This window comes from Salminus brasiliensis, chromosome 14, assembly GCF_030463535.1.
Source record: "Salminus brasiliensis chromosome 14, fSalBra1.hap2, whole genome shotgun sequence".
NCBI classification, from domain to species: Eukaryota; Metazoa; Chordata; class Actinopteri; order Characiformes; family Bryconidae; genus Salminus; species Salminus brasiliensis.
Window position 1 is genome coordinate 7,262,789 of NC_132891.1, and position 26,897 is coordinate 7,289,685.

At 41.1% G+C, this 26,897-nt stretch overlaps 1 protein-coding gene across 1 annotated transcript in view; it reads right to left on the reverse strand.

Moving 5' to 3' along the window:
- The window catches only part of atf7a (activating transcription factor 7a), a 30,809-nt gene extending 8,029 nt beyond the window's left edge, over positions 1–22,780 (reverse strand). Inside the window, exons 1-5 of the mRNA XM_072697148.1 lie at positions 22,742–22,780; positions 10,259–10,330; positions 1,939–2,035; positions 1,227–1,357; positions 665–832 (exon numbers count right to left, since the gene is read on the reverse strand). Coding sequence (XP_072553249.1) covers positions 665–832; positions 1,227–1,357; positions 1,939–2,035; positions 10,259–10,306 — 444 coding nt within the window. The 5' untranslated portion in view covers positions 10,307–10,330; positions 22,742–22,780. The remainder of the gene's footprint in view (positions 1–664; positions 833–1,226; positions 1,358–1,938; positions 2,036–10,258; positions 10,331–22,741) is intronic.
- Between the last annotated feature and the right edge of the window lie 4,117 nt (positions 22,781–26,897).

Genomic DNA, 26,897 nt, shown 5'->3' on the forward strand with positions numbered 1-26,897 from the left:
ACGAGAAACAACAATTTTTGTTCGAGAATTTTTGTCCCAGAATTCCAGAAAGTTGCCTTGTGACTGCGGCAGTTAAAAAAAGGGCTATAAAAAAAACACAACAACAACTCTGAACTGAATTAAAGACTGCCCACACCTAACAGTGGCAGTAACAGTTCTCATCCTGGTTCAGAGGATCTTTAATACATAAAAATAGAGACGTTCCTAAGACAACCACCTGCCATCACTTCTGCTCCACTCTCTTAGCCCCTTGTTACTCAGTCTAATATTCTGAGCGCTAACAATATAATTCAAAACTGGCACTGCACTACGAATGAGTATTCATGGCTTCACTCTTCTGCCGCTCTGTGACCACATGACACAGACTCAAACTTGTGCAGCCACTGCTTGTGTTTTAGCAGAGGACATGAAGTGTCTGTGGGTTTATACATCCTCATATCATCATCATTATCATCATACTGGCCTTAATTATACATATTTTGCAGTATGCATATTAACGCTCACCCATCACAATGTATTGTACGGCATTTTGAGTAAGAAATATTCAGATAATGCAACAAAAGTCAAGTAAATAACTAAATAATCTAGACTAAAAAACTTAATACATAAGCATAATCATCACAACGCTAAAAAACTATCCATATAGTGCAGTGTTGTGTTATACCTTCCCCCTGACCGAGAACTCCTTATTGCTGTCTGATCTGCTGGAGATGGAGTCTGGACTAGCAGGAGGGGAGGAGTCTACCTCCACAGGCTCCTCCTCCTTCACTCGGACCACATCTGAGGGTGTCTGCAGAGTCATGTCCAGAGCTGAAGAGCCAGGGGCTGGCAGCTGCAGTAGAGAGAGAGACAGAGAGAGAGAGAGAGAGGGAGAGAGAGAGAGAGAAAGAAAGGAAGAAAGAAAGAAAGAAAGAAAGAGGGAAAGAAAGAGAGAGCACGAGAGAGAGAGAGAGAGAGAGAGAGAGAGAGAGAGAGAGAGAGAGCGAGAGAGAGCGAGAGAGAGAGCGCAAGAGCAAGAGTGAAAGCACAAGAGAGAGAAAGAGAGATTGATAGCATAAGAGTAGAGGGGAAGGGAGAGGCAAGACAGCATGAGACATGGGAGCAGATAGCAGTCCACAGCCCATAAATCCCCCCCCCCCCAGTTTGGCCACAGGCTGCAGACTTGCTCATGCTTGGAACAGGTCTGTCTGAGTGACTGAAGCCCTCCACCCAGTCCCACTGCTCACAGGGTTTTTGGCCCTCTTGTCGTCATCTTCCTGGGCCTTGCGGAACTCTTGCTCAAAGGGCATGGCCAGCTCGTTGAAGAGGCCCACTTCTTCACAGTTTTTCAGGAAACGAGTGGGAGTCGGCGTCTGGTCTGGAGAGGCGGGAGAATAACGGGCCTCATTACTTGCAAAATACATACAAATAAAATTCCCCTTTTGGCCGCGAAGCAAAAAAAAGAAAAAAGAAAAAAAATAAAAGAAATGGCTGTGTGCATTATGCAACTCGGATGAGACGGCCAGACTGATTCATTGTTGCTCACCATTCTAGAAATCCTCCACAGACACATGCACACCACTGAAACTACATTACATGAGCTACGTGATCAGTCAGATAAGCTCATGCTTTTGGTTTTAATGTTGCACAATTTAATTTAACAAACCACAAAGAGAGGCAGGAGCAGAAGCTCTGATCAATACTGCTTGATGTGTAGACTTGCATCAATGCAATCTGGTGTTAAACACTCATTGTATTTGCTCAGAATTATAGAATATTTTAGGTTTGAAGAGTTAACAGACAATCTGAGAAGATTACTTGATGCATGAAGTAGAGCTGATTTAAGAAGCATCTGGATTTTCTAACACAAGACAATGATATTTTGAAGTATTCAGAAAGACGTGAGAGTAGGCTACAGTTGGGCAATCTCTCCAGTTAATTAGCTCAGTGGAAAAGTACCTGCAATGATGACCGAATCTGTCCGGGCAGGTCCAAATTTCAGCGTCATCTCATGCTTATGCTTGTGGACAGCGAGGTGGTCCTCGTTGGTGAACCTCTACATAAGCAGACAGAAAGAGAAGAAATGAGAAAAGCTGGTAATGGTGAGGAAGAGACAAAGGCAGGGAGGGAAAAATGTGGGGATTGTAAAAATTCTGAGACAAATAACAGGGAGTGGACGGGAGAGAGGATTTGTCTTGGGTTTTGTGGGCCAAGAACGTCTCCTTACTAAGCGATCAGCTTTCACTGAATCCGTGCCACGCCGAAGGTCCGCAACACTGGAAATGCAACGTATGTCTAATGTATCAGAGCACACTGCACAACAAAGGCTCCTTACTGTAAAGCGAACTCCCTGTCTCAGAACTGCTCCTTGGGCTCGGCTTACAGCCCTGGGCAGTGTGTCTTTACAGAGAGTGAACCGGTGACCTTAGCTTTCTATAGGCTTCTTTAGGTAGGTGATTACATGGCTGTTGCTTTTGCAAGAGACTCTTCCACTATGTTTGTTTATAACAAAAGTGTATGCCACGTGGAGGGGTTAATAACAATGTAGATGACAGACATGTGAACTGTTGATGGTGCGGTACAGTGCGGTTTTAAATGTTAGTGCTTTCCCCAACCACTCTAACTAAACAGAGCTATTATGTGTCTAGAGCAAACCTGGCCTACTGAAGGAGCGCAGCACTCTGGTACACCTCACTTGCATATATGGACATAACAAGTGCCCTCTGGACTATGTGCCATTGTGTACATGACAAAAACACTGCGTTTTTGAGGACAATTCACAATCGAGGCATGAAAAACAGATTGGTTTTCATGGTTTCACCTATAAAAGTTTCATTTTCCTTTTCTTTTTACCATCCTATTGTATTCCATTATTCATCCTGTATTCTATTATTTAGCTTATTTCACGAGGTAAACTGGATTCATCATGTTTTAGACAGACTACAGTGTACAATGTTCCTCTGTGCTTTACAGCATTGTATAACTGCCCTGAAGCAGTAGTTTTCAGTCCTAGTCATACACCTCCCGCCCACATTGTAGCACATTTTAGTAAAGGCCTACTTTTCGATTAAATCTGAATACTTATTAATGATTATGTACGTTCTTTAAACAGCAAGGATCAGCTAACAATCTGCATGGTAAAGTGCATATTTACAAGACTGTGAAAATGTAGTTCTTCTATGTTCCAACTAATAAATGTTTTAGATCATCCAACCAATTTATATTTATATTATAAACATTTAGACACAGATATACATATATAGTGAAGACATATTCCAGCTTTTAAATGATCACTGCATTTATTGAAGATAATAGTTCATTCAAAATCTATATCACCAATAAGAGAAAAGTCACCCTTGGCAGTAACAACTGCAATGGAAAGTTTGTGATAGCTTGTGATGAGTCTTTTACATCACTGTGGAGGACTTTCAGATTTTACGTTGCACTTGTTGAATAACAATTAATGTCCAGTTTTTACACAATACAGTTGTTTAAAAAGACAGTTTACGGATCACTCATATTAAAAAAGGGGGGAGGAAAATAAATAATAAATTCTATAATCAGAAAAGACCATAAAAGACTATAGTAATTAAGTTATAAGTAAGTATAGTAATCCAAACAAATGGACAATAAATATTTATAATATCTGTGGACAGATGAAACACCAAAACGAAAGATTTTTAATATAATGCCACAGAGGAGACCATCATATTTGCCAAAATGGTTCAGATTTCTGAACAGTTAAAAAAAAAAAAAAAAAAAACAGATCAAGAAACGGGCCTGTTGAGAAAACCAAAGAAGTAAAATACACTGTATTTAATTTTTTCAAGCATGAACTGCCAAAGTATCTCAAGTCAGGACTCATGAATGAGTTGTTGGTACGTTCTTGGTGAAATTTTGGTATGCCGGCCACTTCTGGGAAGATTCACCACTCACATTAGAGGATAATGGCTCTCACTGTGGTATGCTGGAGTCTCAGCGCTTTAGCTTGTGTCTTTGTAAGGTTTCCAGACTGGCAGATTTTAATGAGGTTTCGCATCTGCATTTAAATCTCTTCAGACTGCGGCATCCTGTGCTGAGACTCTCTAGCCTGCTTCGCGTTGTCAGACGTGCACCAGAATGTTACTAAAGTGATGTTTAAATTCAGAAGGTCTGGCAGTAATCATGCCTGGGTGTGGCTAGTGAAACTGGACACAATGGTCAACTGGATTTAGTCAATTGGTTAGGGCTTAACTACTTTTTCAGAGGAGTACTTTAAATTCTCCTACTGGTCTCACTTACAGCAAGACAGAACCTGATGGACTTTTCTCTAAAGCCATCTACACTACATGTCCAAATGTTCCTTCAAATAAACACATCCAGCTAATCCAGCTGCACCCATTGCTGGCACAGATGTTCCAATGCGCACACACACATAGCTTGTCTAGTCCCTGTAGAGAAATACTGCCAGTAGAATAGGACTCTCTGGAGTAGGTAAACACAAACCTATTGGCACCATGCTGCCTAATGCCAGGTGTGGGCTAGAGGGGTAAAAAGCTCCCCAGCATTGAGCTGTGGAGCAGTGGGACTCTGCTCTCTGGAATGATGGAGCTTAATCCAATATTTTGGGATGAGCTGGGGATGAGGTGGTGTGGTGATCATCATCATTCAGCATCCTGACCTCAATAACCCTCATGTCACCAAATGCCATCAAATCCTCACAACAACGCTCCAAAGTCTGGGAAGTAAAGTAATCCAATAAACGCAGCATAAACTTTTTAATACCCTTGATAAAAAAAAGAGAATGAGCAGATGTCTCAATACTTTTGTCCACAAAGTGTATGTATTTTTTGCCTGACTGGTTATCAAAACAATTGGCATATATAACGCAAAATGATAAACAACAAAAGCTCAATTTAAGTGTCTCGCTGGCTTCTATCAAAGGCTTAATAATCAGGTCATGCTGGAGCAGGGAAAATTGTGCAGTGCATGGTGGGGAACCGAGGAGCAGCAGAAGGCTTTTGTCCGTTCACAAGAGCCAAGAGTCAAGATGGAACCTCTAGTATTTCCAGATAAGCCTTTTGCCTGCGTCTGTCTGTCTGCCTCTCTCTCTCGCGCTCTCTCTTTCCCCGAGTGTGTTTCATGCCTGCTGGTGACTCAGGCCGAGCTGTAGGAGGATTCATCAAGCTCTAGCCTTTGCAGTCTTCTTCAGACTATTTCTGGCACCATGTCACAGTTACAGTCCAGCCGTGAGAGAACGAAGTGGAAACACAGTCGAGTGTCAGGAGCTTATTTTTAGATGTACCAACATCACCAATACAACAACTGCATGGCTCATGTCCCTCTTCCCTGACACCAAGGTTACGGCGTAGCGTCCTACATAGGTTCCACCGCAAAGGACAAATGTGCAGTGAACCGGGCATGATATTTCCCACCTCACAGCTGTGGACTTCCAACCTACAAAACTTCCCTTTTGCAGAAGATGAAAACAAATTTGAAGAAGGTCAGTTTCTAAGAAAAGGGTAGCATGACTTTTGGGAAACGGAAACAAATGGGTTATTCTAGCTGATCTAAATGGGCTGGTATTCTGTTACTATTACTGGCTGCCAGTCAGCCAATCCCAGTGAGGCAATCTCAATGTCTAAAGATCATCTGGTCTTGCAGCCTTTCTCTGTAGCTTACTTTTACTATTGGCAGAAACAGAGCAGGGTCACATGTGAGAAAACCCCTTTTAAGTATCATTAGCTGCCAATAGCAGCCAATAAGGTACGAGAGAGAGTCTGTTTACTGTTGTCAATCAACTATGGACCACTAAAGGAGAACAAGGACATCCAGGACTTCTAAATATAAAATTGAAAGTAATATAGCAGTGTTTAATGGGGGAATCATCAGTAAGCAGTATTTGCTTACCAAATGACCCTCGTGTCTCTATGTGACTGTGTTCGAGTTAGCTTCAAGAAGCTACACAACATTTCCTGTTGGACATCGGTCACCATTCGGGTGTAGAAGCCAAAATGTCACTATATAGGGAGTACAGACCCAACTGAAATGCAACAGATCTTACCATACCTGAAGCTGGTCAGACATGAATTCAATATGGACAAAAGTACTGGGACACCTGCTCATTTCATCATTACTTCTGAAATTAAAATGTATTTAAAGAAGAAAAAACAAAACACAATAAAAAAAAAACCAATAAAATGCATCCTGCTTTTGTTGAAGTAACTGTCTACTGTCCATGGAAGTCATTCCAATAGATTTTGGAGCATTACTGTGAGGATTTGATTGCACTCGGCGGTAAGAGTTTTTTGAGGTCAGGTGGTCAAGTGATTAGATTATCACCACCCATCTCACCCCCAACTCCATCTATCATTCCACAGAACACAGTCCCACTGCGCCACAACTCAAAGCTGGGGGTCTTTATACACTTTTAGTCTGCACCTGGAATTAGACATGGTGCCACACACAGGCCCATGTTTATTTGCGTCTGAGAACCCTATTCTAATGGCAATATTTCTCTACAGGGACTAGACAAACTGTGTGTGTGAGTGCATTTGCACATCTGGGTCAGAAATGGATGCAACATAAAAGTAGTTGAATGCATTCATTAGGCTGTCCACAAATATTTGGACTTATAATGTAGTTCATTTAAAAGCCCAACATTGAGTATGAATGGTGGAGCAGTTTAGCAGTCAATCAACACTCTGTGGTTCATGTAAGCAGCACCTGCCCATTAACATTACAATGCTGTTAAATCACATGGTGCATTAATAGAGAATTTGGCTGTTGAGTCAGTGATAGGCGTCGAGGTATAGAGTATTTTACAATAGCTTATGTCACTACTCAGCCAATCAGATTTTAAAACTTTTTCCTTTTTATAAATAGCAATTGAACCTCTCCTCATCACTGGTGTCAGTATTAAGGCATCTAAATCTCAGAGTTAATCTTGATAATGACGTTGATGACTAACTGTGGATTGCTACAACTACACAACTCGACAGCACAAGATCAACTGTGGTTGGTGTTCGGATGCTAACATAAGCGTGATACAAAAAAGTGAAAATATTTATGACAATGTTTGACACTCTTAGCTAGAAGTCTAGCTCAATGACCCTTACTGGAGCTTGCCCATCTGGGGAATCGAACCCTAGTCTTTTACTGGTTAAAAAAAGTTAGTTGCAGAAGGGGAAGAATTTTACTTACCAGATTTTCATTCAAATGTATCAAAAAGTACGAAATGCAGAAAAAACTCCACTACAGTTATGCTAAGTAACATCAGACGATGTAGACTACAGTGATTAGGAGACAAATCATCATTTAGCAGAATCATCTTTACAGCCAACTGCAATCTTTTTAACAATTCTGGGAGAGCAGCGCAGAGTCATTTTCAGACCAGCTCTGAATTCAGGATTTCACAATGTGGAAAGTAGAGCTAGGCAATATGATGATATTGTAAAATATTGTGCTACACAATATGCTTTTCGACGCATACTCAGGATATTGTTACTAATAAATATTGTGTACTTTAAAGTATATAAACGTATCATGAAAAATGTATTCAAATATCATGATATGTTTTTTGAAAACCATATCACCCAGCCCTAGTGGAAAGCTGCCTTTGAAAAGCTGCATGTCATGATCAGACCATCCACTGGCCACCCATGCCAACTGATAAGAGAATCATGCCACTTACGCCTTACATTATTGTTTTTGTTTTAAAAACGTTTCCTTCTCTCTTTTTTTTCCGCATTTCGACTTTAGAGATATTCTAACCTTTCCACCTCATGCTTGAATAAAACATTTTCTGCAATATATTGTTTTTAATTTTAGGCTTTCTATTCAAGCTTTTCTTTTGCTCATTTTGAAAATTCCCTAAAACTTGGTGGATGGTAAACCTGCTATTGTACTGTACAAGTAGAAATGACTAAAATGTACATTATTATTATTATTATCATTAATATTATTATTGAACAGAAATGTCACCTTATACTCTCAGATTCTCAGCTATATCATACATGCCTGAATGAAAACATTTTAAAACTCTGGGGAAATACATGATGCAACACACAGCAAACACACAGGCCTCTGAAAGATCAACACCAGCAACATCCTAAATCATACTTAAAGTTCTTTTCAAGAGCACCTTTATCTGGACTTTGGTGTAAAAAATAAATTATAAATAAATAAATAAATAAATAAATAGACAAACAGAGGAACTGCCTTACTTGAATTATTGATTTAAACTCATGTTGTTCCTCTACATTTTCATGCTTGGTTTGTTTAAACTGACACAAACACACACCATGCTCATATGATCACCACAACGGTCAATGCATAGTTTCTTGCTGTAGTTTAACTATGACGCCTTGGTGCCTTCACCTCGTTCACACATTTGTCTCTAAATAATTGCGTTAACAGAATATTCAAATCAAAACCGCTAAACGAACTCCCCTGTTCTCATCTCGCCAAGTGCAATAGGTTGTCTTAGTCACTTCCGCTTTCAGTTTTCAGTGCCCTCATGGTTGTGCATGCAGTCAGCTCATGAGTTGTTGTTTTTTTCCCTCTCTCTTTAGCTTTCTTCCTCATCCTGGGCATATCTGTTAATTACAGCCCTCAGCAGCATGTCTGCACAAACACTGAGTCAATCCAAAGACATCTACAAAATGAACAAATGGAGATTACTGAGCTACCTTGCCACTGATTCACAAATTTTGGCACTGCTTCAAAAGAACCAGCTCCGTCAGGGCCACCCTGGCCTACAGTGTCACAAGAGAGAGAGAGAGAGAGCTTACAGAGTGGTGCACAAGTGACCAAGCTAGGCTGCCTGTGGCCAACATGCCTGCCAGAGCTGCTCTCTGACCACATGGTTCTGTGCAGCATAACTGTGACTACAGGGTTTCGAGAACTCTCAACAGCGTAGGGAGACACAGCTACACAACGTCTCAGCCAATAACGATAACACCATCAGTAACACCAAGCACCTTGGTGTTACTGATACTGACCTTGATCCCAGATAAAACCGATCAAATTTAATAAATTCCAGTCTGACGGTACGAGCAACTGACATTAGCATTATTAATGCTAACGAGTCTGCGCTTCTACGCTGTGCTAACAGAACACCTTCCACACCTAACAAAATCCTCACAGTCAGAGGCTAAGGTTTAGACATTGCTGGTATAAGTAAAAACACATCTGCACATTTAAAGGCACAGTTTCTGCACAGCTGCTTAATAAAACCTCAACAGTCCTATTAAAAAAGTTCAACTCATTCTGTACATTCGATTCAACACATTATATATTACAAATAGCAAAAACTAAAATATTTAAGCTCATTTTCAGTAGAAAATCTACTTGCCAACAACAGCTTTCTAAGTCTTTGCATAGAACTGCACTGTTGTGCAACATAATATCTTTACAAATGCTACTGAATTTTGCATTAATAGCAATAAGGAGCCTGTAGTACTCTATTTGCAGTTCTACCATAATACTTTTGAAATGTTTGTCCATTCCTGGTCCTACAACATGTTTTAATGACCATCAAAAGCCAAAACAAATAGGGACACATTTCTACACATTTAAGCCACAATTGCAGTTCATTTCTGCTCATTTAATGCAGCACATAAAAAGGTCATCATGTTCTCTGGCCGATACGTTACAATTAAGCAAATCTATTAAAAATGTGCATTGAAACGAGCAAAATATCATATTTAAGTTTGATTCCAGTAGAGATTTGTAGTTAGTTTCATTTAAGAAAATAAACAAAACCTGTTCATTTGAGAACAGACATTCATATCTATACATTTAGCTGCATTGCTATGCGCCAACAACACACTTTTAACTGATACAACAGCCAAAATGGGCAATTTTAGGTGTGCAGTCCAGGAAGTGTGCACTAGACAGGTTAAAACTCTGAAGATGCCTTTTACACCATTAGCTAGAACCCTATAACTGATGAGTTTTCAAATGACTACTTAGATCAGCAGTGCGAAAAGTCCTAAGTGTGTTTCCTCCTCAGCTAAACGCTTCTTCTTGCAAACAGCTGAAACTGTGAAAAACGTCCACATCACACAATCCTTAATGAGCCGGTTGTATTTCCAACATCGGATTGATGATGAGGTGATAACGTTTCCATTTACTGGGCAAAAACATCTCAGCTGCCGATACACTGTGCATCGCTTACAATATGTAAATGGTCCCACTACAACAGCCAGAGGAGCGTGCCCTCTGGATAAGCATGGCAAACACACTCACACACACACCCCTGAAACCCAAGATAGGCGGAGATGGGAAACAGACTTACCTGTCCACAGCCAGGAGCGTTGCACACAAAAGGTTTGTCATCCCCCATTTTTGCAAATAGCTTGCAATGTAACTGTGGAAGAGGAGAAGAGGAGAACATTGTTGAAGATGATGTAGCTCTTTCACAACACCTCAAAAAGCCTCTGGTAGCCCTCCAGTTGTTCCCAATAAAGCAGAGACGCTTCTCTGGTTGTAGGCTTAGTCAGTGCAGGAAGGGTGTTTAAAAATATCACAAGCGGAGAAGAAAACATACACACATGCGCGGGCACACACACATTTCGCACAAACACACACACACACACACACAGACAGCAAGTAGAAGTTTCCCCAGTGATACTTCCTTCACACTGGGGGCATCCGGCTAGCCAATGAGGGAGAGTTTACAAATGAGTTGGTAACCAGGATTTGCAAAGCATACCATCCCTCTTTCCCTTTTCTCTGTCTGTGTGTCTCTCCGCCCCTTTCTGCTTTGGCCCCGCCTCGGATTATGAGTGTGTTTTACTCTTCTTCCACCAGCACAAACATCCCACGTGTTACGAACCACAAGCCAGTCCCACATCAATCTAGAACTGATAATACAAGATCACAGAAATCATGGAAGGGACTTTTGGAAGGCCTTTCTTTATCCAGATGTGTAATAACACACTTAGGCAAGCAAATCAAGAGTATACGGTCCAAACACAGCAGATCAGACTACAGAGAGTGCAAGAGTGGCCAGCTTCTATTATCTAAGGACTTTCTTTAAAAGCTATGTTGGACAGAAAGCTGACAAATGAGTCAAAATATTAATTTCATGCTTAGACTAAACTACCAAGCTGGACTACTCGGTTGCAGATAAGAGCGTTTTCACACCTGCACGTTTTAGTCTGGTTAAATCAGACTAGGGTTCATTTTCACTCGTGGTGCGATTCGTTTGGGCAGGTGTGAATACAGTATTTGCAATCCGATGCAGACCAAAACAACCACATAAAGACCCTTGAAATGAGGTGGTCTCGGACCGGTCCCAAACTTAACTATGGGGAGAATATGCTCTGACCCCGATCTAACCCAACTCTCAAGTGTACTCCACAAATTTGAGCTAAACAGTAGTTAAACCTGGTATGGCTCCCGGATAAACACTACAGCTATGAACAGATGCCACCTCTGCCGTTGCTCCACACTAAACTGCACAGAAATCTGCACTAGTCCAGAACACAGGACCTTCATCGGGTGTTTACTTCCTTGCTCTCGCCCCAGACTGGTCTGACCAAGAAGCGGAGAGATCGTTCTCACGTGGTTTGCTGTGATGTGCTTGGATTTTTCCCTGTGTGAAAACGAACCAAACCAAACCAAGGGGAGAACGCTCCCAAGTGTACAAACTCCTTAAATGATTCACACCAGAGCAAACCACTTATAACGCCCCGAGGGCCCCAAGAAAAAACCACAATAGGAGAAAATATCAATAAAAACAAATAAATCAATGGGGACAAAAACATGCTAATAATCGTATATTAAACTGGTTATATTTGAGCTATATTATCAGCAATACTGCATGAAAACTGCAGTCTAATCTCCCTTTCTCTTTATAGGCTTCCTCTCATCCACATGCAAATGAATAAGTGGATGATACTGATTCTCCTTACTAGATAAAACCACCTAAAGTTTAAAGTCTACTTTTTGTTGTGTTGCAGTATTGCCAAATAGCCTAACTACCTTTTGGTAACAGTAAACAAAAATAATTTAAGAGCATTTCCAACCAAAACCACTTGAACATTAAGGCTGTTGTTCTCGAAGGCTATGACTACAGTTACCTAGATTATATCCAACTCATTTTTTACTGCATAATCTTAAACACACACACAAAAGAAGTATCATTTTTAAACTAAAAACCCATTAAATGTAGGTATTTGACCATTGCTGGAGCTTCTCATCCTGCTGAATGGAAACCCAGCCAACATTCTGTGAAGCCTGTATTTGTGGGTTTGGATAGGTCCACTTCAAGGTAATAAGACCCTCATATTTGTTTTAAGCTTGCTCACGTTCAGATTGTCTTTTTCAAATATAAGTTAAAGTAAGTAAAACTAAGGCTAAACTGAGCCCACAAATAAATCCATCATCGATAAGTGAACTCAACAAGCAATGAGCACAACGTAATGAGAGTATGTGATACAGTGTAAGCTGGGCGGCATAATAACGCTAATCTTGGAGAGACATTTCTGCAATGAGCCGCTCTGATCCAGAAGAATGACTTGCATGTGCATCGGCTGCCCGTTCCCAAAACCCCTCCTTCTCCTTTTAGTCTAACGAGGAACATGAGCTACTCGCCCACAATTTCCACTCAGACAAAACAAGTTTCCAGGCGCTCTTACGGAGCTGTCAGACTGCAGACCAATACAGGAACAAATCTTGTGCAATGCTGTAGCTATCAATTCTATTAGTAATTGAGTAATCTAGAGCAAACTATAACAAAAGCCTGAACAATAACAAACTATGCAAAGCCTTCCACAGATCCCAAAAACAGTTTACTGGGAAAATATAAACAAGGAAATACTGAAATGTGGCATAAAAGGAATGGAAATGGAAATGTCCACCAGGCCCTGTTTGTACTGTAAGGGAGAGCAGTATGGCAATAAGCATGCTCACCATACAACTGACCCACTAATTATCAAGAAGGTCAATTTGAGTTTTCTTTGACAGCCACACATTCCTAAAAATAGGGGTTCTTTAAGCAATGCCAAAAAATGTCCACTTTTTAACCTTTCAATATATGTAAAAGAGATGTGCGAGTGTGAATCTCACTTACAAACATGCTACTTTCTGGAACCAAAAGTGGTTCTTCTATTATATCGCGCCAAGTATCTTTATTTACAGTACAGCATGTAAAGCAGAGCTGCTAATCAACGCCATTACATGTTGGACGTTCACGTTTAGGTGCATTTGCCTCTCTGTCAGTTACCCTCCTCCTCAGTTTACCTCAGTCTACCTCACACTCTCTAAACATGCATGGAGAAGTTGGGAATTCCAGAAAAATAACATGTTCATTAAATTTAAATAGAGGCAAGGTGGGGAAGAGAACATCAATGTTTCATGATGCCCCACAAAGCTCGGAATGACGTCTGGAGTGTGTTACACAACAGCCACTACGAGCAAAGTACAGTCCCCAAACTACGCTATAATGGCTACAGCAACCACCAGTGTACTGTATAATAAGAAGCTCAATTTGCAGTTATTACATCTTATTAATTGCTTAGTTTTTGCCCGTTCTCTTCTCAAGCAACTTGTTTTTTTTTTGTTCTTTTTTTTACAAATGCTGATTAGAACGATAACTGTACTGACCGTTGTCTACATTTGACACTCTGTAACACTTACATTTCTGTTTCTAAAAGATCTAGATCAGATCTAGAGACTCAGCACACAGCAAGAGGCAGAAACTAGTAGCTGCTTGGATCTCAGAGCACTTTACCATGATCTCGCTTTATGAATTAGTTCTCCTAATCGTGTGATTTTTCCTTCAGTTCCTTCTGAAATACTTTATTTTTGCACCACTGGTGATCATCCTCATCAACAATGGCATCTGTCGAGGGGTGGATGTATTAGGCAGCAAGTGAACAGTCAGTTCTTGAAGGTGACGGTGTTAAAAGCAGGACAAATGGGCCAGCATTAGAATCTAAGACACTTTTTGATGGCTAGAAAATTTTGGTTTGGAGCATCTTTAAAACATCAGGCAGGTCAGTACCTAGCAAAAGTGGTCCAAGATAAAACAGCTGGTGTACAAGTGACCATGGTGGTCATGAGCATCTAAGGCTCCCTGATGCGATCCATGAAGGGCCCAACGTACAGGACTTAAAGGATCTGCTGCTAACGTCTTGGTGCCAGATACCACAGGACCTTCAGAGCGTCTTGTGGAGTCCATGCCTCAAATGGTCAGACCTGCTGTGGCGGATGGGGCAGAACTCAATACTGTGCAGGTGGTACTAATGTTATGGCTGACTGATGTATTTGGAGGATTATTAGTCCGACAGGTAAATGTTTTTTTCCCCTCCACCTCTAAGCCATAGGCCACTGCATGCACCATAGGGGTGTAAGCATCACAAGGGCTAAAGAACAGTCATTGTCCAAGTGTCCAAACTTTCACAACTTTCTCTAAACACTTTCCCCCACCATAATGACCATAGCTCACAATTCCCTATGGCAAGTGACAGCTTCTGCTGTGGAGTGGTGAGCAGTCCAAGTCAAAATTAGCCGCCACGGCACAGATGCCAGGTTCTGTTTTCCATAAAGAAAATAACAGCATCTTGTTTGCCCCTGAAAGGCCCTTTCCTTCCAGCTGAGATCAAAGTGACAACACAAGCCAAGCAGCTTGATTCCTAGCAGACCTCACAAGCTCAGCAAGCAAGCCAACAGCCGGGTGCCAAGGCTTTTCAAGATGGACGCTATCCACACAACCAATTTGGACAGAGACGTGCAAGAAGTTCATTTACAAATGAGTGCCACCACCCACTCGTTACGTCCTGGGTGAGGCCTCATCCAAGAAAGCTTCAAGCTGGGAACAAAAAACTGACAGTACTCACCATGCATGTACCAACAAATTACTGTAGTGCAACAGATCTGAGTACAGTCCACAATAACTGTACTACACCATCTATTCATTAAAAACTGCTACAGTCCTGTGCAAAAGCCAACATTCATTTATTCAGTCCAGTCTAAAATGCTCATTAGAATCGGGTTCTTCATTTTTAAGGAGATATTTTCTAAGAAGATCAGATAGAAGATATACACTTGCACAGGGAAGGTAAATGTCAAGGAGGAAGGCAGAAAAGGAGTTGCCAAAACTGAAGTTGGGACACCAAACAAATGTCCAATATCTGGTAAACCAGCAAAACTGTGCCCATAAAAGAAATAGCACTTAGTGTTTAGCTAGGGCTGCATAATTTATTGTTTTAGCATCAACATCACAATGTATGAACGTCCAAAAGTCACATCAAGCTAACTAAATCAAGCATCATCTTCATGGATACTAAAGGAACATGACAGATTGACCTGGGGCAGACTATATCCGGCCAAAACCACGTATTTTACTCCAATCTTAAACACAGCATGCCTTTTTTAAATATCAGGACATGCTGGGTCACTGATTTCTGGTGAAAAGTCCTGTATTTTTTTAATATTGCAACATATATCGCAGCTCAAAAAATATTGCACCGTCAGTTCTTTAGCCTAATAATGTGCAGCCCTACTTCTATTAATAAGAGAAATCAAGCTCTAATTTCTTTTCAGATCTGAAATAACTGTGAAGAGTCAACTCAACACCAAATGATGATGATCAAGAAGCTCCTACTTAGAAAAGCAAACAGACATTTGATCAAATTAAACTGCTAAAGCTGCTGGTGCTCTCAAACAACTAACCAACCACACCAGACTCCAACCCTTAATGACACTGAATGTGTTTGGGATGACTTGACTCGACAGACTTCTGAACTCGGTCTTAGAAGGGGATTGAATCTTCTTGAATGAGACAAAAGAACTGAAAGGGAGTGTCCTGAAGAGACTGGAATTATATATATATATATATATATATATATATATATATAGACTCTGTAGAATAGTACAACAGTACTGTACATCAGAGCAATCTGCCATAAGGTTCCACTGTTCGTAGAGGTGGGCAATAAGACAATGTTATTGTTATCATGAAAAATTGTGTTATGCTTGCTATGAAAATTATAGGCATCACCAATACTACAATTCTTAGCACTGCGTCGGAGTCTGTAAACAGCAGAAGTCCACGAGAGTAACAAGTACCTGATTGGTTGTCTGCTTGTCATTTTATAAATTTATTCATGCTGTTAAGTAGATTATTTCTGTAAATACTGAGTAAAACATGTTTATACTTCTTCTGTTATACACTCCAATCACATTTGGCCCATTTAAAGGCATCTTTGAACTATTAGTCTATTCTAACTAGCTTTTTCAAGGTTTTTCTTGGGTAAATAGCAAAGCATTTTTGTAAGTGGCTCTGGATAAGAGCGTCTGCTAAATGCCTTAAATGTAAATGTAAATTTCAACTTGTTGCCAAATCCCAGAAACACTGTACTGCTGTACCACCCTCTCTTAGTTGTCCTTATATAAGAAGGTTTGCTACAGACCAGCCAACAAATCCACATTTACAATCCTCAACAATCAAACAACATCCACTTGCTGATGGAGAGTAGCTTAATAGACTACTAAACAAGTTTGAAATGCAGACATTCAAGTCAAAACTGTTAGGACTGGAACTCAATTTACACCTCAAAAGATGACACGTCCATTTGAGCTGTGCTACTGAAGGAAAATTGAACAGCTGTGTTTGTGTCCGTCATTAACATTTTGACACTGGGCATTAGTAACGACTATTTGGCTTTAAGCTTTGGAAGTCTGGTGTTATACAGCACAACCATTTTAACAGCACAGGCACTGAGTTGCGCTTCTTGATAAATTCCTAATTTGTTTGTGGGGAATTAGCTCACAGCCGCCACGACTGCTTGACAACGTTTCTTTAAAGAATAATATGCAAAAAATAAATAAATAAATAAATCTATTGGAACATCTACTCCATTGGGACACCATTGTTTCTTCTAAAATACTGTCTCTACTGTCCAGGAAAGACTTTCTACTAGACCATGAAGCATTTCTGTTAGGATTTGATTGCATTCTGTGACAAGAGTTTTAGTGAGATCAGGATGTTGAATGATCGTCGCCCCACCTCATCCCCAACTCCACCACTCATCCCAAAAGTATTGGATGGAGCACCAACCATCATTCCAGAGAACACAGTTCCACTGCTCTACAGCTCAATGCTTGGGGGGGGGGTTTATACCCCTCTAGTGCACGGCCCCAATAGGTTCAGGTTTATCTGTTCCAGAAAGTCCTATTCCACTGGCAATAGTTCTCTAGCTGTGTATCTGTGTCAGCAATCTGTGCAACTTAACTAATTAGAAGGGGTGTCCACAAACATCTGGACATAATGTAATGAAATGCACCTACAAACACAGCCAAAGAATAAAAAGGTCCTAAAACCAACCGTTTGGCTTCAATCCTCCCCTAAAAGTATTAAGAGCAGAGGTCTTACGCTTTGGTCCTGGAGGGCTGGTGTCCAGCACCTACTCAAACAGGGAAATCACCAGTGTGAATTGTGGCCCTAGTCCTGGATTTACAGTCTTCCATTTAAAACATACAGAGTGGGCAACGAAACATCTGGAAAATAACTGCGGCACTGAGTCTGTCTTGGGTCAAACTGCTTGGTGCTGCATACAGGTTTGCATAGTCACCGACCTGGTCCACTAGGTTTGGTCTGGTCAACCACAGGCAGGCAGCATCTTGTTGTTAACTAGGATTTCTCCTACTCAGCAGGTGGACAGCAGAGCGGCCCAGCTATAATCAGCCCCGGGCGTGCACTGTTTGATGCCGCCTGCTAGGAAACTGACTAAACAAACTGTATTAATAGCTCCTACTGCAGCCAAGAATGAGGAATCTGGAGCTTGAGTTGCCAGAGGGTAGGGGAGACCCCACAAAAAGTGAGACAGAAAGTGGAGCGGGGAGAGCATGTGGAGCGTGTGCGGGTGGAATGAATGGTTGTGGAAGGCATTTAGTAAGAACAAGGCTGTAATGATTGCTTGACTAAACTCAAGAAGTTAAAAGCATTATTGATTCACGTCGTCAAAAACAGGTATTGATTAGTATACTGTAGCTCCTATGGTATCATATGGTAACACACTTTCATATTGTTGAGCTCATGCAAAAACCTTGTATCTCTCTTGCCAGTTTTCATACTTCTGTCAGTCTTTACATTGAATCATTGGGACAAAAAGAAATGCTCCAAAATAAAATATTTTTTCAATGCTGAAAAAATAACTGAATAACTGATGACGATACCAGAATTACGATCCCAGCAAGTCTGTTCTTTCTGCGACCATCTTTGCAGGTATTTCCAGTCACACAAGACTAGGCTTCCATCTCTATAAATAAGGAGAGACCAACATATTCGAATCTGAAGGTCAAATTACCGTTTCAAACACAGATTTGAAATATAATCTGTGAATAAAATCTGACAAACACCTCATCAGTAGTTTGCCTGGTTCTGGTTACTGCACTTGCACAGATCTACACATCGAGAGGGCTTTCCTACAAGCATGTCAACCTGCCTCTGCTCAAGGCTTTACCACAGTACCATAGTAGTCTGCTGCTTTTTTTTTTTTTTTTGGAGGGCGGGACTTTATTCGTAAACAGGCGCCATGTTGAGCATTACGAGGACTCCTATTCATATTTCAACCAGTGGCCGGTCTCCTCATTTATAACGTCTCTAGTGTACCATCACAGTGTCCAATACCTAATGATACTAAGCGGCTATCATCATTTGTCTAAACACAAAGGGATGATTTTTCTGGACATGTTTTAAGCCTAGTCTTGGACTAAAACTAAAGTGAATCTGGGTTTATTCAACTCATTATTTAATAAAGTAGTAAAGTACATTGAAATAAAGTAGTAAATGTATTGAAAGTTAAAGTACTGAACTGAACTGCCAACAGGACCAACAGATAACAGAGGCTGAGCGCAGTGGACTGAACTTACCAACATCAAGAGCTCTAGTCTGCATGGTCGGTATGGATTTATGTAACCTCAGTGAACCTGAGCTTTGGTATAGGGAACAAATGAAACTTTATATGCATGTCTGCATAGCTGCAGCGTGCCCAACGTTAAACCCATCCCAAAGCAGTAGACAATGCAGCCCGATGCCAGAGTCGCATTCTGCTATGAAATCGGAAACAATCCGGTCCTGAACTATTTATAAAATGGATCACTGGCTTGAGATGTTTTCTAGCCAGTGTAACTACAATGCTATACCAATGCTCTGCCTTACACTGCTATAAGCCAAATCAGACAATCTTCAGTAGGAGCCCCCCAAAGAACATGGCTGTTTCCAGCACATTCACACAATTAAAAAATTCAATGAAGAAAATAAACAATAACGATGAAGTCAGATTCTCGAGCGCTGCACTGAGAAACAACAGTAATACAGTAGAAACACAACACTGTCCATAAACAGAAGGTGTCATAGGCAACACATGAGTCTGTAACATGTGAAAGACCACAAAATGCCCATCGACTTCCTTCCTTCAACACTTCATTTCACATGCTGTAAACCAGCGTAGTCCGCAGGTTTAATGCAAGAGCAGAAAAAAACGACAAGCAGGCCTTCGCAGCTAATCGTGGCACTTTCTGTAACAGCTGCAAAAGTGTTCACAAAGGTGCCTGAGCATGTATTTCCTCTGAGAAGGAAATGTATTGTGCATGGATAATTGATTTTCTTTCTTTTCCTTTTTTTAAATGAGTGCAAGAATTAGACAAATTCCACTGCTGACCTATATTTGCACTTTAGAATCTGTTCCTCAGACATATGGGTTAAAAGGTGGTGACAGGAGAGAAGATACATGGGAGGACTTTCACAGCTCAAATGACAAGATGTGTTTCACTTGCATTTACCCTATTTTATCAGACTCTCTTCTTACACTGAAGTGCAGCGACTTGAAAACTTCTGACCATTACAAGAACCGACCGCAGAGCCAGAAACTCCCAACAGCTGGAGTTACAGAGAACATACCAATGGGAAAGTGTGTTTAAAACATAAATATTGGTCCTCTTGTTATTGTAAACACAAGAACCACCAGGTTAAAAAAAACAAAGATAGTGTGACTGGTGGCCTGTCTTATGGTCACTGCTGCTTAAGCAGTGCATACATAAACATACATTAGTAATTTTTTTTTTATAAAACACTTATATACATGTGTGTGTATGTATATATATATATATATATATATATATATATATATATATATATATATATATATATATATATATATATATATATATATAGATATTGTATGGGTCAATATGGGCCCAAAGGGGTTTTGTAAGAGCTGACGGGACTCAAATAGCACATGGGGAAGCCATTTCTGATCTGTTAGCTGCCATTCAATTGCCTGCAAAACTGGCTATTGTCAAGTGTGCAGGCCACAAGACAGACCATTCCATAGTCACTATTTGTGTGTAAGAACACATTATGTACTCATAAACAATCCATCAATATATATACACACACACACACACACACACATTACAACACATTTATATTAGTGTCCATATGTAAATGTTGTAAACACGTATCTGTGTGTGTACTTGGCTACAATTACAGTATATAAAGTGTATATAAAGAGTGTGTGTATATATCATTCCAGCATCATCAGACAAGACAATATAGAGTAAAGGTTAACCTCAGTTTAACTCAGTTTCAATGACTTATCTTTCAGTGGCAGATTCTATCAGTCCATTAGTATGTATTTTACTCCAACCTGGGATACACAGTATTATTAATTACACAGTATTATTAATATGGTGACTTTTGGTGAAAATTCCTGTATTTTTGTGAAATATTGCAAAATATAAGGTGTTATTTAAAAAAAATAACACCTTATTTTTTTATATAAAAAAATGTTATTTATATATAAAGTTTTTCTACCATATATTTTGCAGACCTGTGTGCAGCTCTCTTACTTTCAAAGTAGTTTTATTTTGATGTCATTTCCCTCAAGCAAACCTGACAGCTGACTTTTTACTTAAGAAAATACCCATTAAAGAGTAAATTATGGTATTTATTTTGTGACTATGGCAACAAAAGTGCAGGAAGTACGCTGGTGTGTTTCACATTTAGATTCAGCAAACACACGGCAAGTTTATGAGTAAAACTCTGAAACCTGGATCCTCTGGCCTATCCTATCAAGACCCATGAACATTGAGTAGTCCTAATACAGTAATTAAGGTCTGAGACCTTGGTTAAAGTTATCCCAGAGGTCAAATATCTTCGGGTGCCCAAACGCACGTGCAAGATGTTCCTTTCTATTTTTCCACACTTGTAAAAATGTCAAATCAAAATAATCGACTGATCCATCTTGCTTTACAACTATGACAGATTTTCATCTTTAACTTTGGAGATCTTTTGGAGATCATGCTTTACTCATTTAACTATTCACAGTACCGCATTTTGACCAGGGGTGCCCATAAATTTGCATGCCACTTCATATCAGGCATCATGACAATATCAAACATATATGAAGTGTTATATGTTATATTAGCAAAGTAAGGACTTTAAGAGGTCGATTACATAAAGCAGGGACTACCTCTGTTAAAACTTAGCTCTGTTTAATTATGTGAAATTGTGTGAGAAACACATGACACTGTCGCTGGTTCACCGGTTGTCCTTCCTTGGCCCACTTTTGGTCGAAAGCTACTAACCATGGCATACCAGGAACACGCCACAAGACCTGCCATTTTGGAGATGCTCTGACCCAGTCGTCTAGCCATCATCATCATCATCATCAGATCCTTACACATGCCCATTTCTCCCATTTCTGGGCTGCACTTAGTCCAGCTAAATTATGTGAAACACTAAATAAAAGTCATTTTACGTTACTTTTTATCAAATAAAATAAAAAAAGGTGTCAGTGCCAACTTATTTAACTGCAGAAAAGTACATAAGAGGAGTATTTTACCCAAACACACACACACACACACACACACACACATATATATATATATAGCAAAAGGGGTAAAGTATGGGACTGGGACTTTGTCCATTACATTCACCAGGGTTGCCTCTGTGTTAGAAGCACTTTCTGTCCCATCACTGCAGCTCAGAGGGGGCTCCCAGACTAAGCAGCAGCACCAACACCAACTTCCAGCAGGACTCCCAACCCCGCTGCCTCTTCCCGCATGTGGCCGCCCCAGACCTGCCCTCTCGGTCGTGTCCGCACTAATCTCAGCCCGGTCGTCTCTCCGCGGCTAGGCTACGATAAACTTACGTTAACTTTAGCTACAATAAAGGGGCCTTAATTCAACTACACCCGTCCCGTTTAGAGACAGAGGCCATACTAGTTGGGTACTTCTGGAGCTCTCACGGGCCGCTGGAGAAAAGTGAAGCGAGGCGAGGAAAAAAACTTGAGATGTTCAGAGAGAGTGTCTCTCTCTCTCTCTCTCCCCCCTCTCTCTCTCTCTCTCTCCCCCCCCTCTCTCTCTCCTCTCTCCTCTCTCAGCAGCTATCTACAAACCCGCCTGTCCCTAAACCTCCACACCGCCGCTCACATTACCGACCACGCTAGCAGGATTAGTACAAACAATGCCAACCATTCCTGAGATGTTTTCTCCGCCAGCCTCGCTTGTCAGTAGCGCTGGTAATTAGGCTAGCTAACTAGCTTAGCATGCTAGATAGGTAGCTAGCTCGCCGTAGGCAGAGACTTCGGTCGAAGCTAACTAGCCAGTTAGCCACAAGTTGACAACACAGCCGACCCCCGGCGAAGTCCACTTTTCCCCGCACAGAGCGGCGTATACCCGCGCTAAAGACAGGCCGGGGCGCGTTTCGTTTAGTTAGGCGCTAACTGAGGGAATCTGACAGTTAGTTGAATGTTTACAAACTCACCTCGGCGCCCCTCTCTCTCTCTCTCTCCCTCGCTCTCTCCCTCGCTCTCTCTCTCACTCTCTCTCAGTTGGAATCCGACACTCCCCTCCCCGCCGAAATATCGCGAGACGAAACCTCAGGCTGCACGAGTCTCACTCCTTCCACCTTGAGGCGACACTTTCCTCAGCTTTTAACAAGCTCGATGATATTAATTATGTAATTTATTTTTTAATATCACATTTATTATATTATATTTCCACATCATATTTATATTTTGATATTTGCCAATTTAAAAAAAAAAGCTTTTTTCTACAGTCATTAATATTAATGGTTCCACTGTGTTGCTTTTATTCTGTAATACAGATTGTAAACATTTTGATGATGCAGTAAAATTGTTAGCACCCATAGGAGGATATATTACATTCATAAATATCATGAAATGTCATGAGTCATGAAATGCAATTTTTGTGTAGCTCTTGTAAAAGGTAAAGGTGCACGTATTTGTCACTGTACAGCGAAATGTGTCCTCCGCATTTAACCCTGATCTGTAGTAGTGAACACACACACACACACACACACACACACAAGTGAACTAGGGGCAGTGAGTACACACGCACCCAGAGCGGTGGGCAGCCAACTCCAGCGCCCGGGGAGCAGAGAGGGTAAAGGGCCTTGCTCAAGGGGCCAACACCGGCAGCTTGCCGAGCCCGGGAATCGAACCCACAACCCTGTTGAAAACAAATAGGCTATATTTAATCCCATAATAATTATCACTCAAGCAGCACTATGTAGCATTTTTACCTTAAAAAAAAAAAAAATACCAGCTTCAACACCCGAGGATATGACCCGAGGATCGCTGGTTTGAATCCCAGATCATGCTGCCTGCCATCAGCAGCCAAAGCTGGAGGGAGCAAAATTGGCCATGCTCTCTCCAGGTGGGTAGATGGCTCTCTCTCTTTTTCCACATCATCTCAGTGTCGATGTCTGCTAGCCGATGCATAGGCACTAGGTACCCGGCGCTTTCCTCCGAGGGCTTTGGCTGCCTGGTGGCGTTGCATCGGGGCAATTCGAAAAAAGAGGTGGTGGCTGGTTAAACATGTACTGAAGGAGGCATGTGTCTGTCCTCATGCTCCCCAGTGGTAGGGGGAGTTGGGTATGGCTAATATCTAGAAAACGATATGGGCAGGACAGCACTTGTGAGAACTGTAAAACGCTGATTAATCCAATTCAGCAATTCATAATGCTAAAATCCTGTAGTATTACTCTACTCAGTCCACATGCTTCATTCACTTCAGATGTTGGCTCTGTAGCTCTTAGCTTGTGTTGAAATCTTACTCAGTTAAAAGTGGAAGTATGGAGCCAAAAATACACTTGGACAGTTTGCCCCCCTTTCGCTGTAGTAACGGCCTCTACTCTTCTGGGAAGGCTTTACGCTGGATGGTGGAACATTGGTTGGCACAGTGATCTTAGGTTCTCGTAGGATACTTTGCTCCTAAAGTGTATTTTTAGATTACTTGTGATGATCGATTCTCAAACAGAACATTAGGATCAAAAGTACTGGCCTGTACCGGATTCTGGGGTGTTAAATTTTTCTCATTTTAACACATAATCAGCATCAACATCTAATGCTGGCACTATATGCAAAAAAAAACATGCAGTTGGATTACTGGACATAGCATGCAGAAATAAGGAGCTACATAAAAAGTCCCCTCATTGAAGGCACCAAGATGATTTGCATGATGTTCATGCCTTTGGCAGGTGCATATATGAAGCAGGGCAGATGGCGGCAAACACTTCTTGTCTATTACCAACTCTGATTTAGGAGCTTGCTCCTGTTGTTTGACAACATTAAGGGCCACATGAAACTGATAAGAACAGGATATACACAGTCTACATTCGACAGACAATGAATGTTGTCAGAAGACAGCTTTACAGAGATCCCAATACAAGCCAAATGAAACAGTGACAAGGAAAAACTCCCTCATGCAGAGAGGAACCAAGATTCAGAAGGAGAACCCATCTTCCTCTGGTCGACACCAGATAGCACAATAAATAGTGAGATAATGAAGAGCTACGGCTAATGTGAGAGCACGCAATGAGTTATGAGAATGTGAGTAAGTGTAGGACACATGCTCAGTGCTAATGGGAAAGTCCATGCTAGTGAAACAGCTATGTAGCGTCTAGAGTGGTGTGAACAGGACAGCATCGCAGTGGGCAGCTCGGACAGGTGGGGGAGAGTTGGGTCGGGCAGTACCTAGAAACAGGGGATCTCAAAGTTTGGGGAGTAGATAGAAAGAAAACAAAAAGGAAGGAGAAATAAAGGGGTTAGGAGGATTGTAGCCCTTATTGGCTGTGATACTATGAGAAACGAAGGCTGGTCGGGGTTTCCCTAATGCATTGCAGCAGCACTGAATGAGACATTAGACTAAAAACTAAAGAAGTATGTAGGATGTTTGTGCACCAACACAAACATCACTATGATTATCTGCTAAATGGAAAGGAACCTAATGTTTTTCCCCTAAATCTAAAGGTAATTGTGTCCTCTGCATTTAACCCATCTGTGGTAGTGAACAAACACACACACACTAGTGAACTAGGGGCAGTGAGTACACACACACCCAGAGCGGTGGGCAGCCAACTCCAGCGCCCGGGGAGCAGAGAGGGTAAAGGGCCTTGCTCAAGGGCCCAACAGTGGCAGCTTGCCAAGCTCGGGAATTGAACCCACTATTATCGATAGCCCGGAGCTCTAACCGCTGAGCCACCACTGCCCTGCTGCCAACAGGTTCATGATTATTTGCTCCAGAGAGTCCTATTCTATTTGCAATACTTCTCTACAGAGACTAGACCAGCTGTGTGTATGTGTGTGTGCATTTGCACATCTGTCTCAACAATACAACAGGTCAACTTAAAGTAGGCGACTGCAGTCATTAGAGGGGGTGTCCACAAACATTTGGACATCTGGATTAGCATTACAAAGAGATTCATAAGAGCAGCGCATTGCAAATGTGATATATAGACTTAGCATTAAAAGACAATAAATATGATGCTGTATTTAATGACGTCACACTTCTTCTCAGACATCCCATCTATCCGTCTCTTTCAAAATGTATAACCACCGCTGACGTCAAGCTTCCAGCTCAGTATCTCTGTTCTCTGAAATGGTTCTCTTTTTTTTTTTTTTTTTTTTTAACTTAAGAAGGAAGCAATGTCATTAAATATTTATCTTTCCCAGACCATAATGTCTTGCATAATTGCTGGATCTGTTCCAAGCTCTTGCATGTGGGCACTGTTTTAGACAGAAAGAGTGTTTACGGCAGGTCAGGTCGGCTATAGCACGTCCTCTAGAAGAGTCAGCATCGATTTTCACATACTGCCGCAGCACCAGAATACATTTGTTCACACCTGCCAGAACAAAGATGTACTCAGGTTCTGACGGCAAAAACGGAGGTGTGGAGACCAGAGGAAGTTAACGGAGAGAGGGCCTTTATTCCATCCTAGTGCTGTTTCCTTCCTGGGCAGTTTATTCGTTCTCTTTAGGAGGACGTCCTGTACTTATTCAACAAGCTAAAATAGAACACAAGCCCTGCTGAACAAAGAGATTTGAAAGGTATATAAAGACATTAGTTGTTTTAGGCACTACAGTTTCATAATATAAAGCCAGTTTGGTTCAGATCATTCCACAAAATTACTGTAACATGCTAGTCCAGGTGTCCAGGCCCAGAGTGATGACAGACCGCTGTATAACATCAGTCAAATCAGCATTCAGATGCCTTACATTTAAAAGTGATGGTCAAGACTTCCAGGCCGTTGCTAAGCTGTTGCTCTGTAGTCACTAGGACGAAGCTGGGTTTGGTAGGTGGTTGCTATGGTCTCAGGTAGAAATTTGCCATGGTTGGGTGTATTTGTTGTATTCTGTTATTCTGACATAAGAAGGGTGCACAAACGTTTGTACCCCATTTATTGCTTAGAGGAAGAATTCAGTTGGAAATCTAGTTGCTACTCGGAAACCAGGAGTCCAAATCACACAACCAGACTGAACAATCTGGAATGATCGATTTAGAAACTTGCAGCACGAGTTAATTCCAAAAAATAAAATAGAAAAATACTAATAATATAATAAAACGGACAATGTTATATAAAAAAAAAAAATAGAGATTAAGGTGCTGTCACTATAATC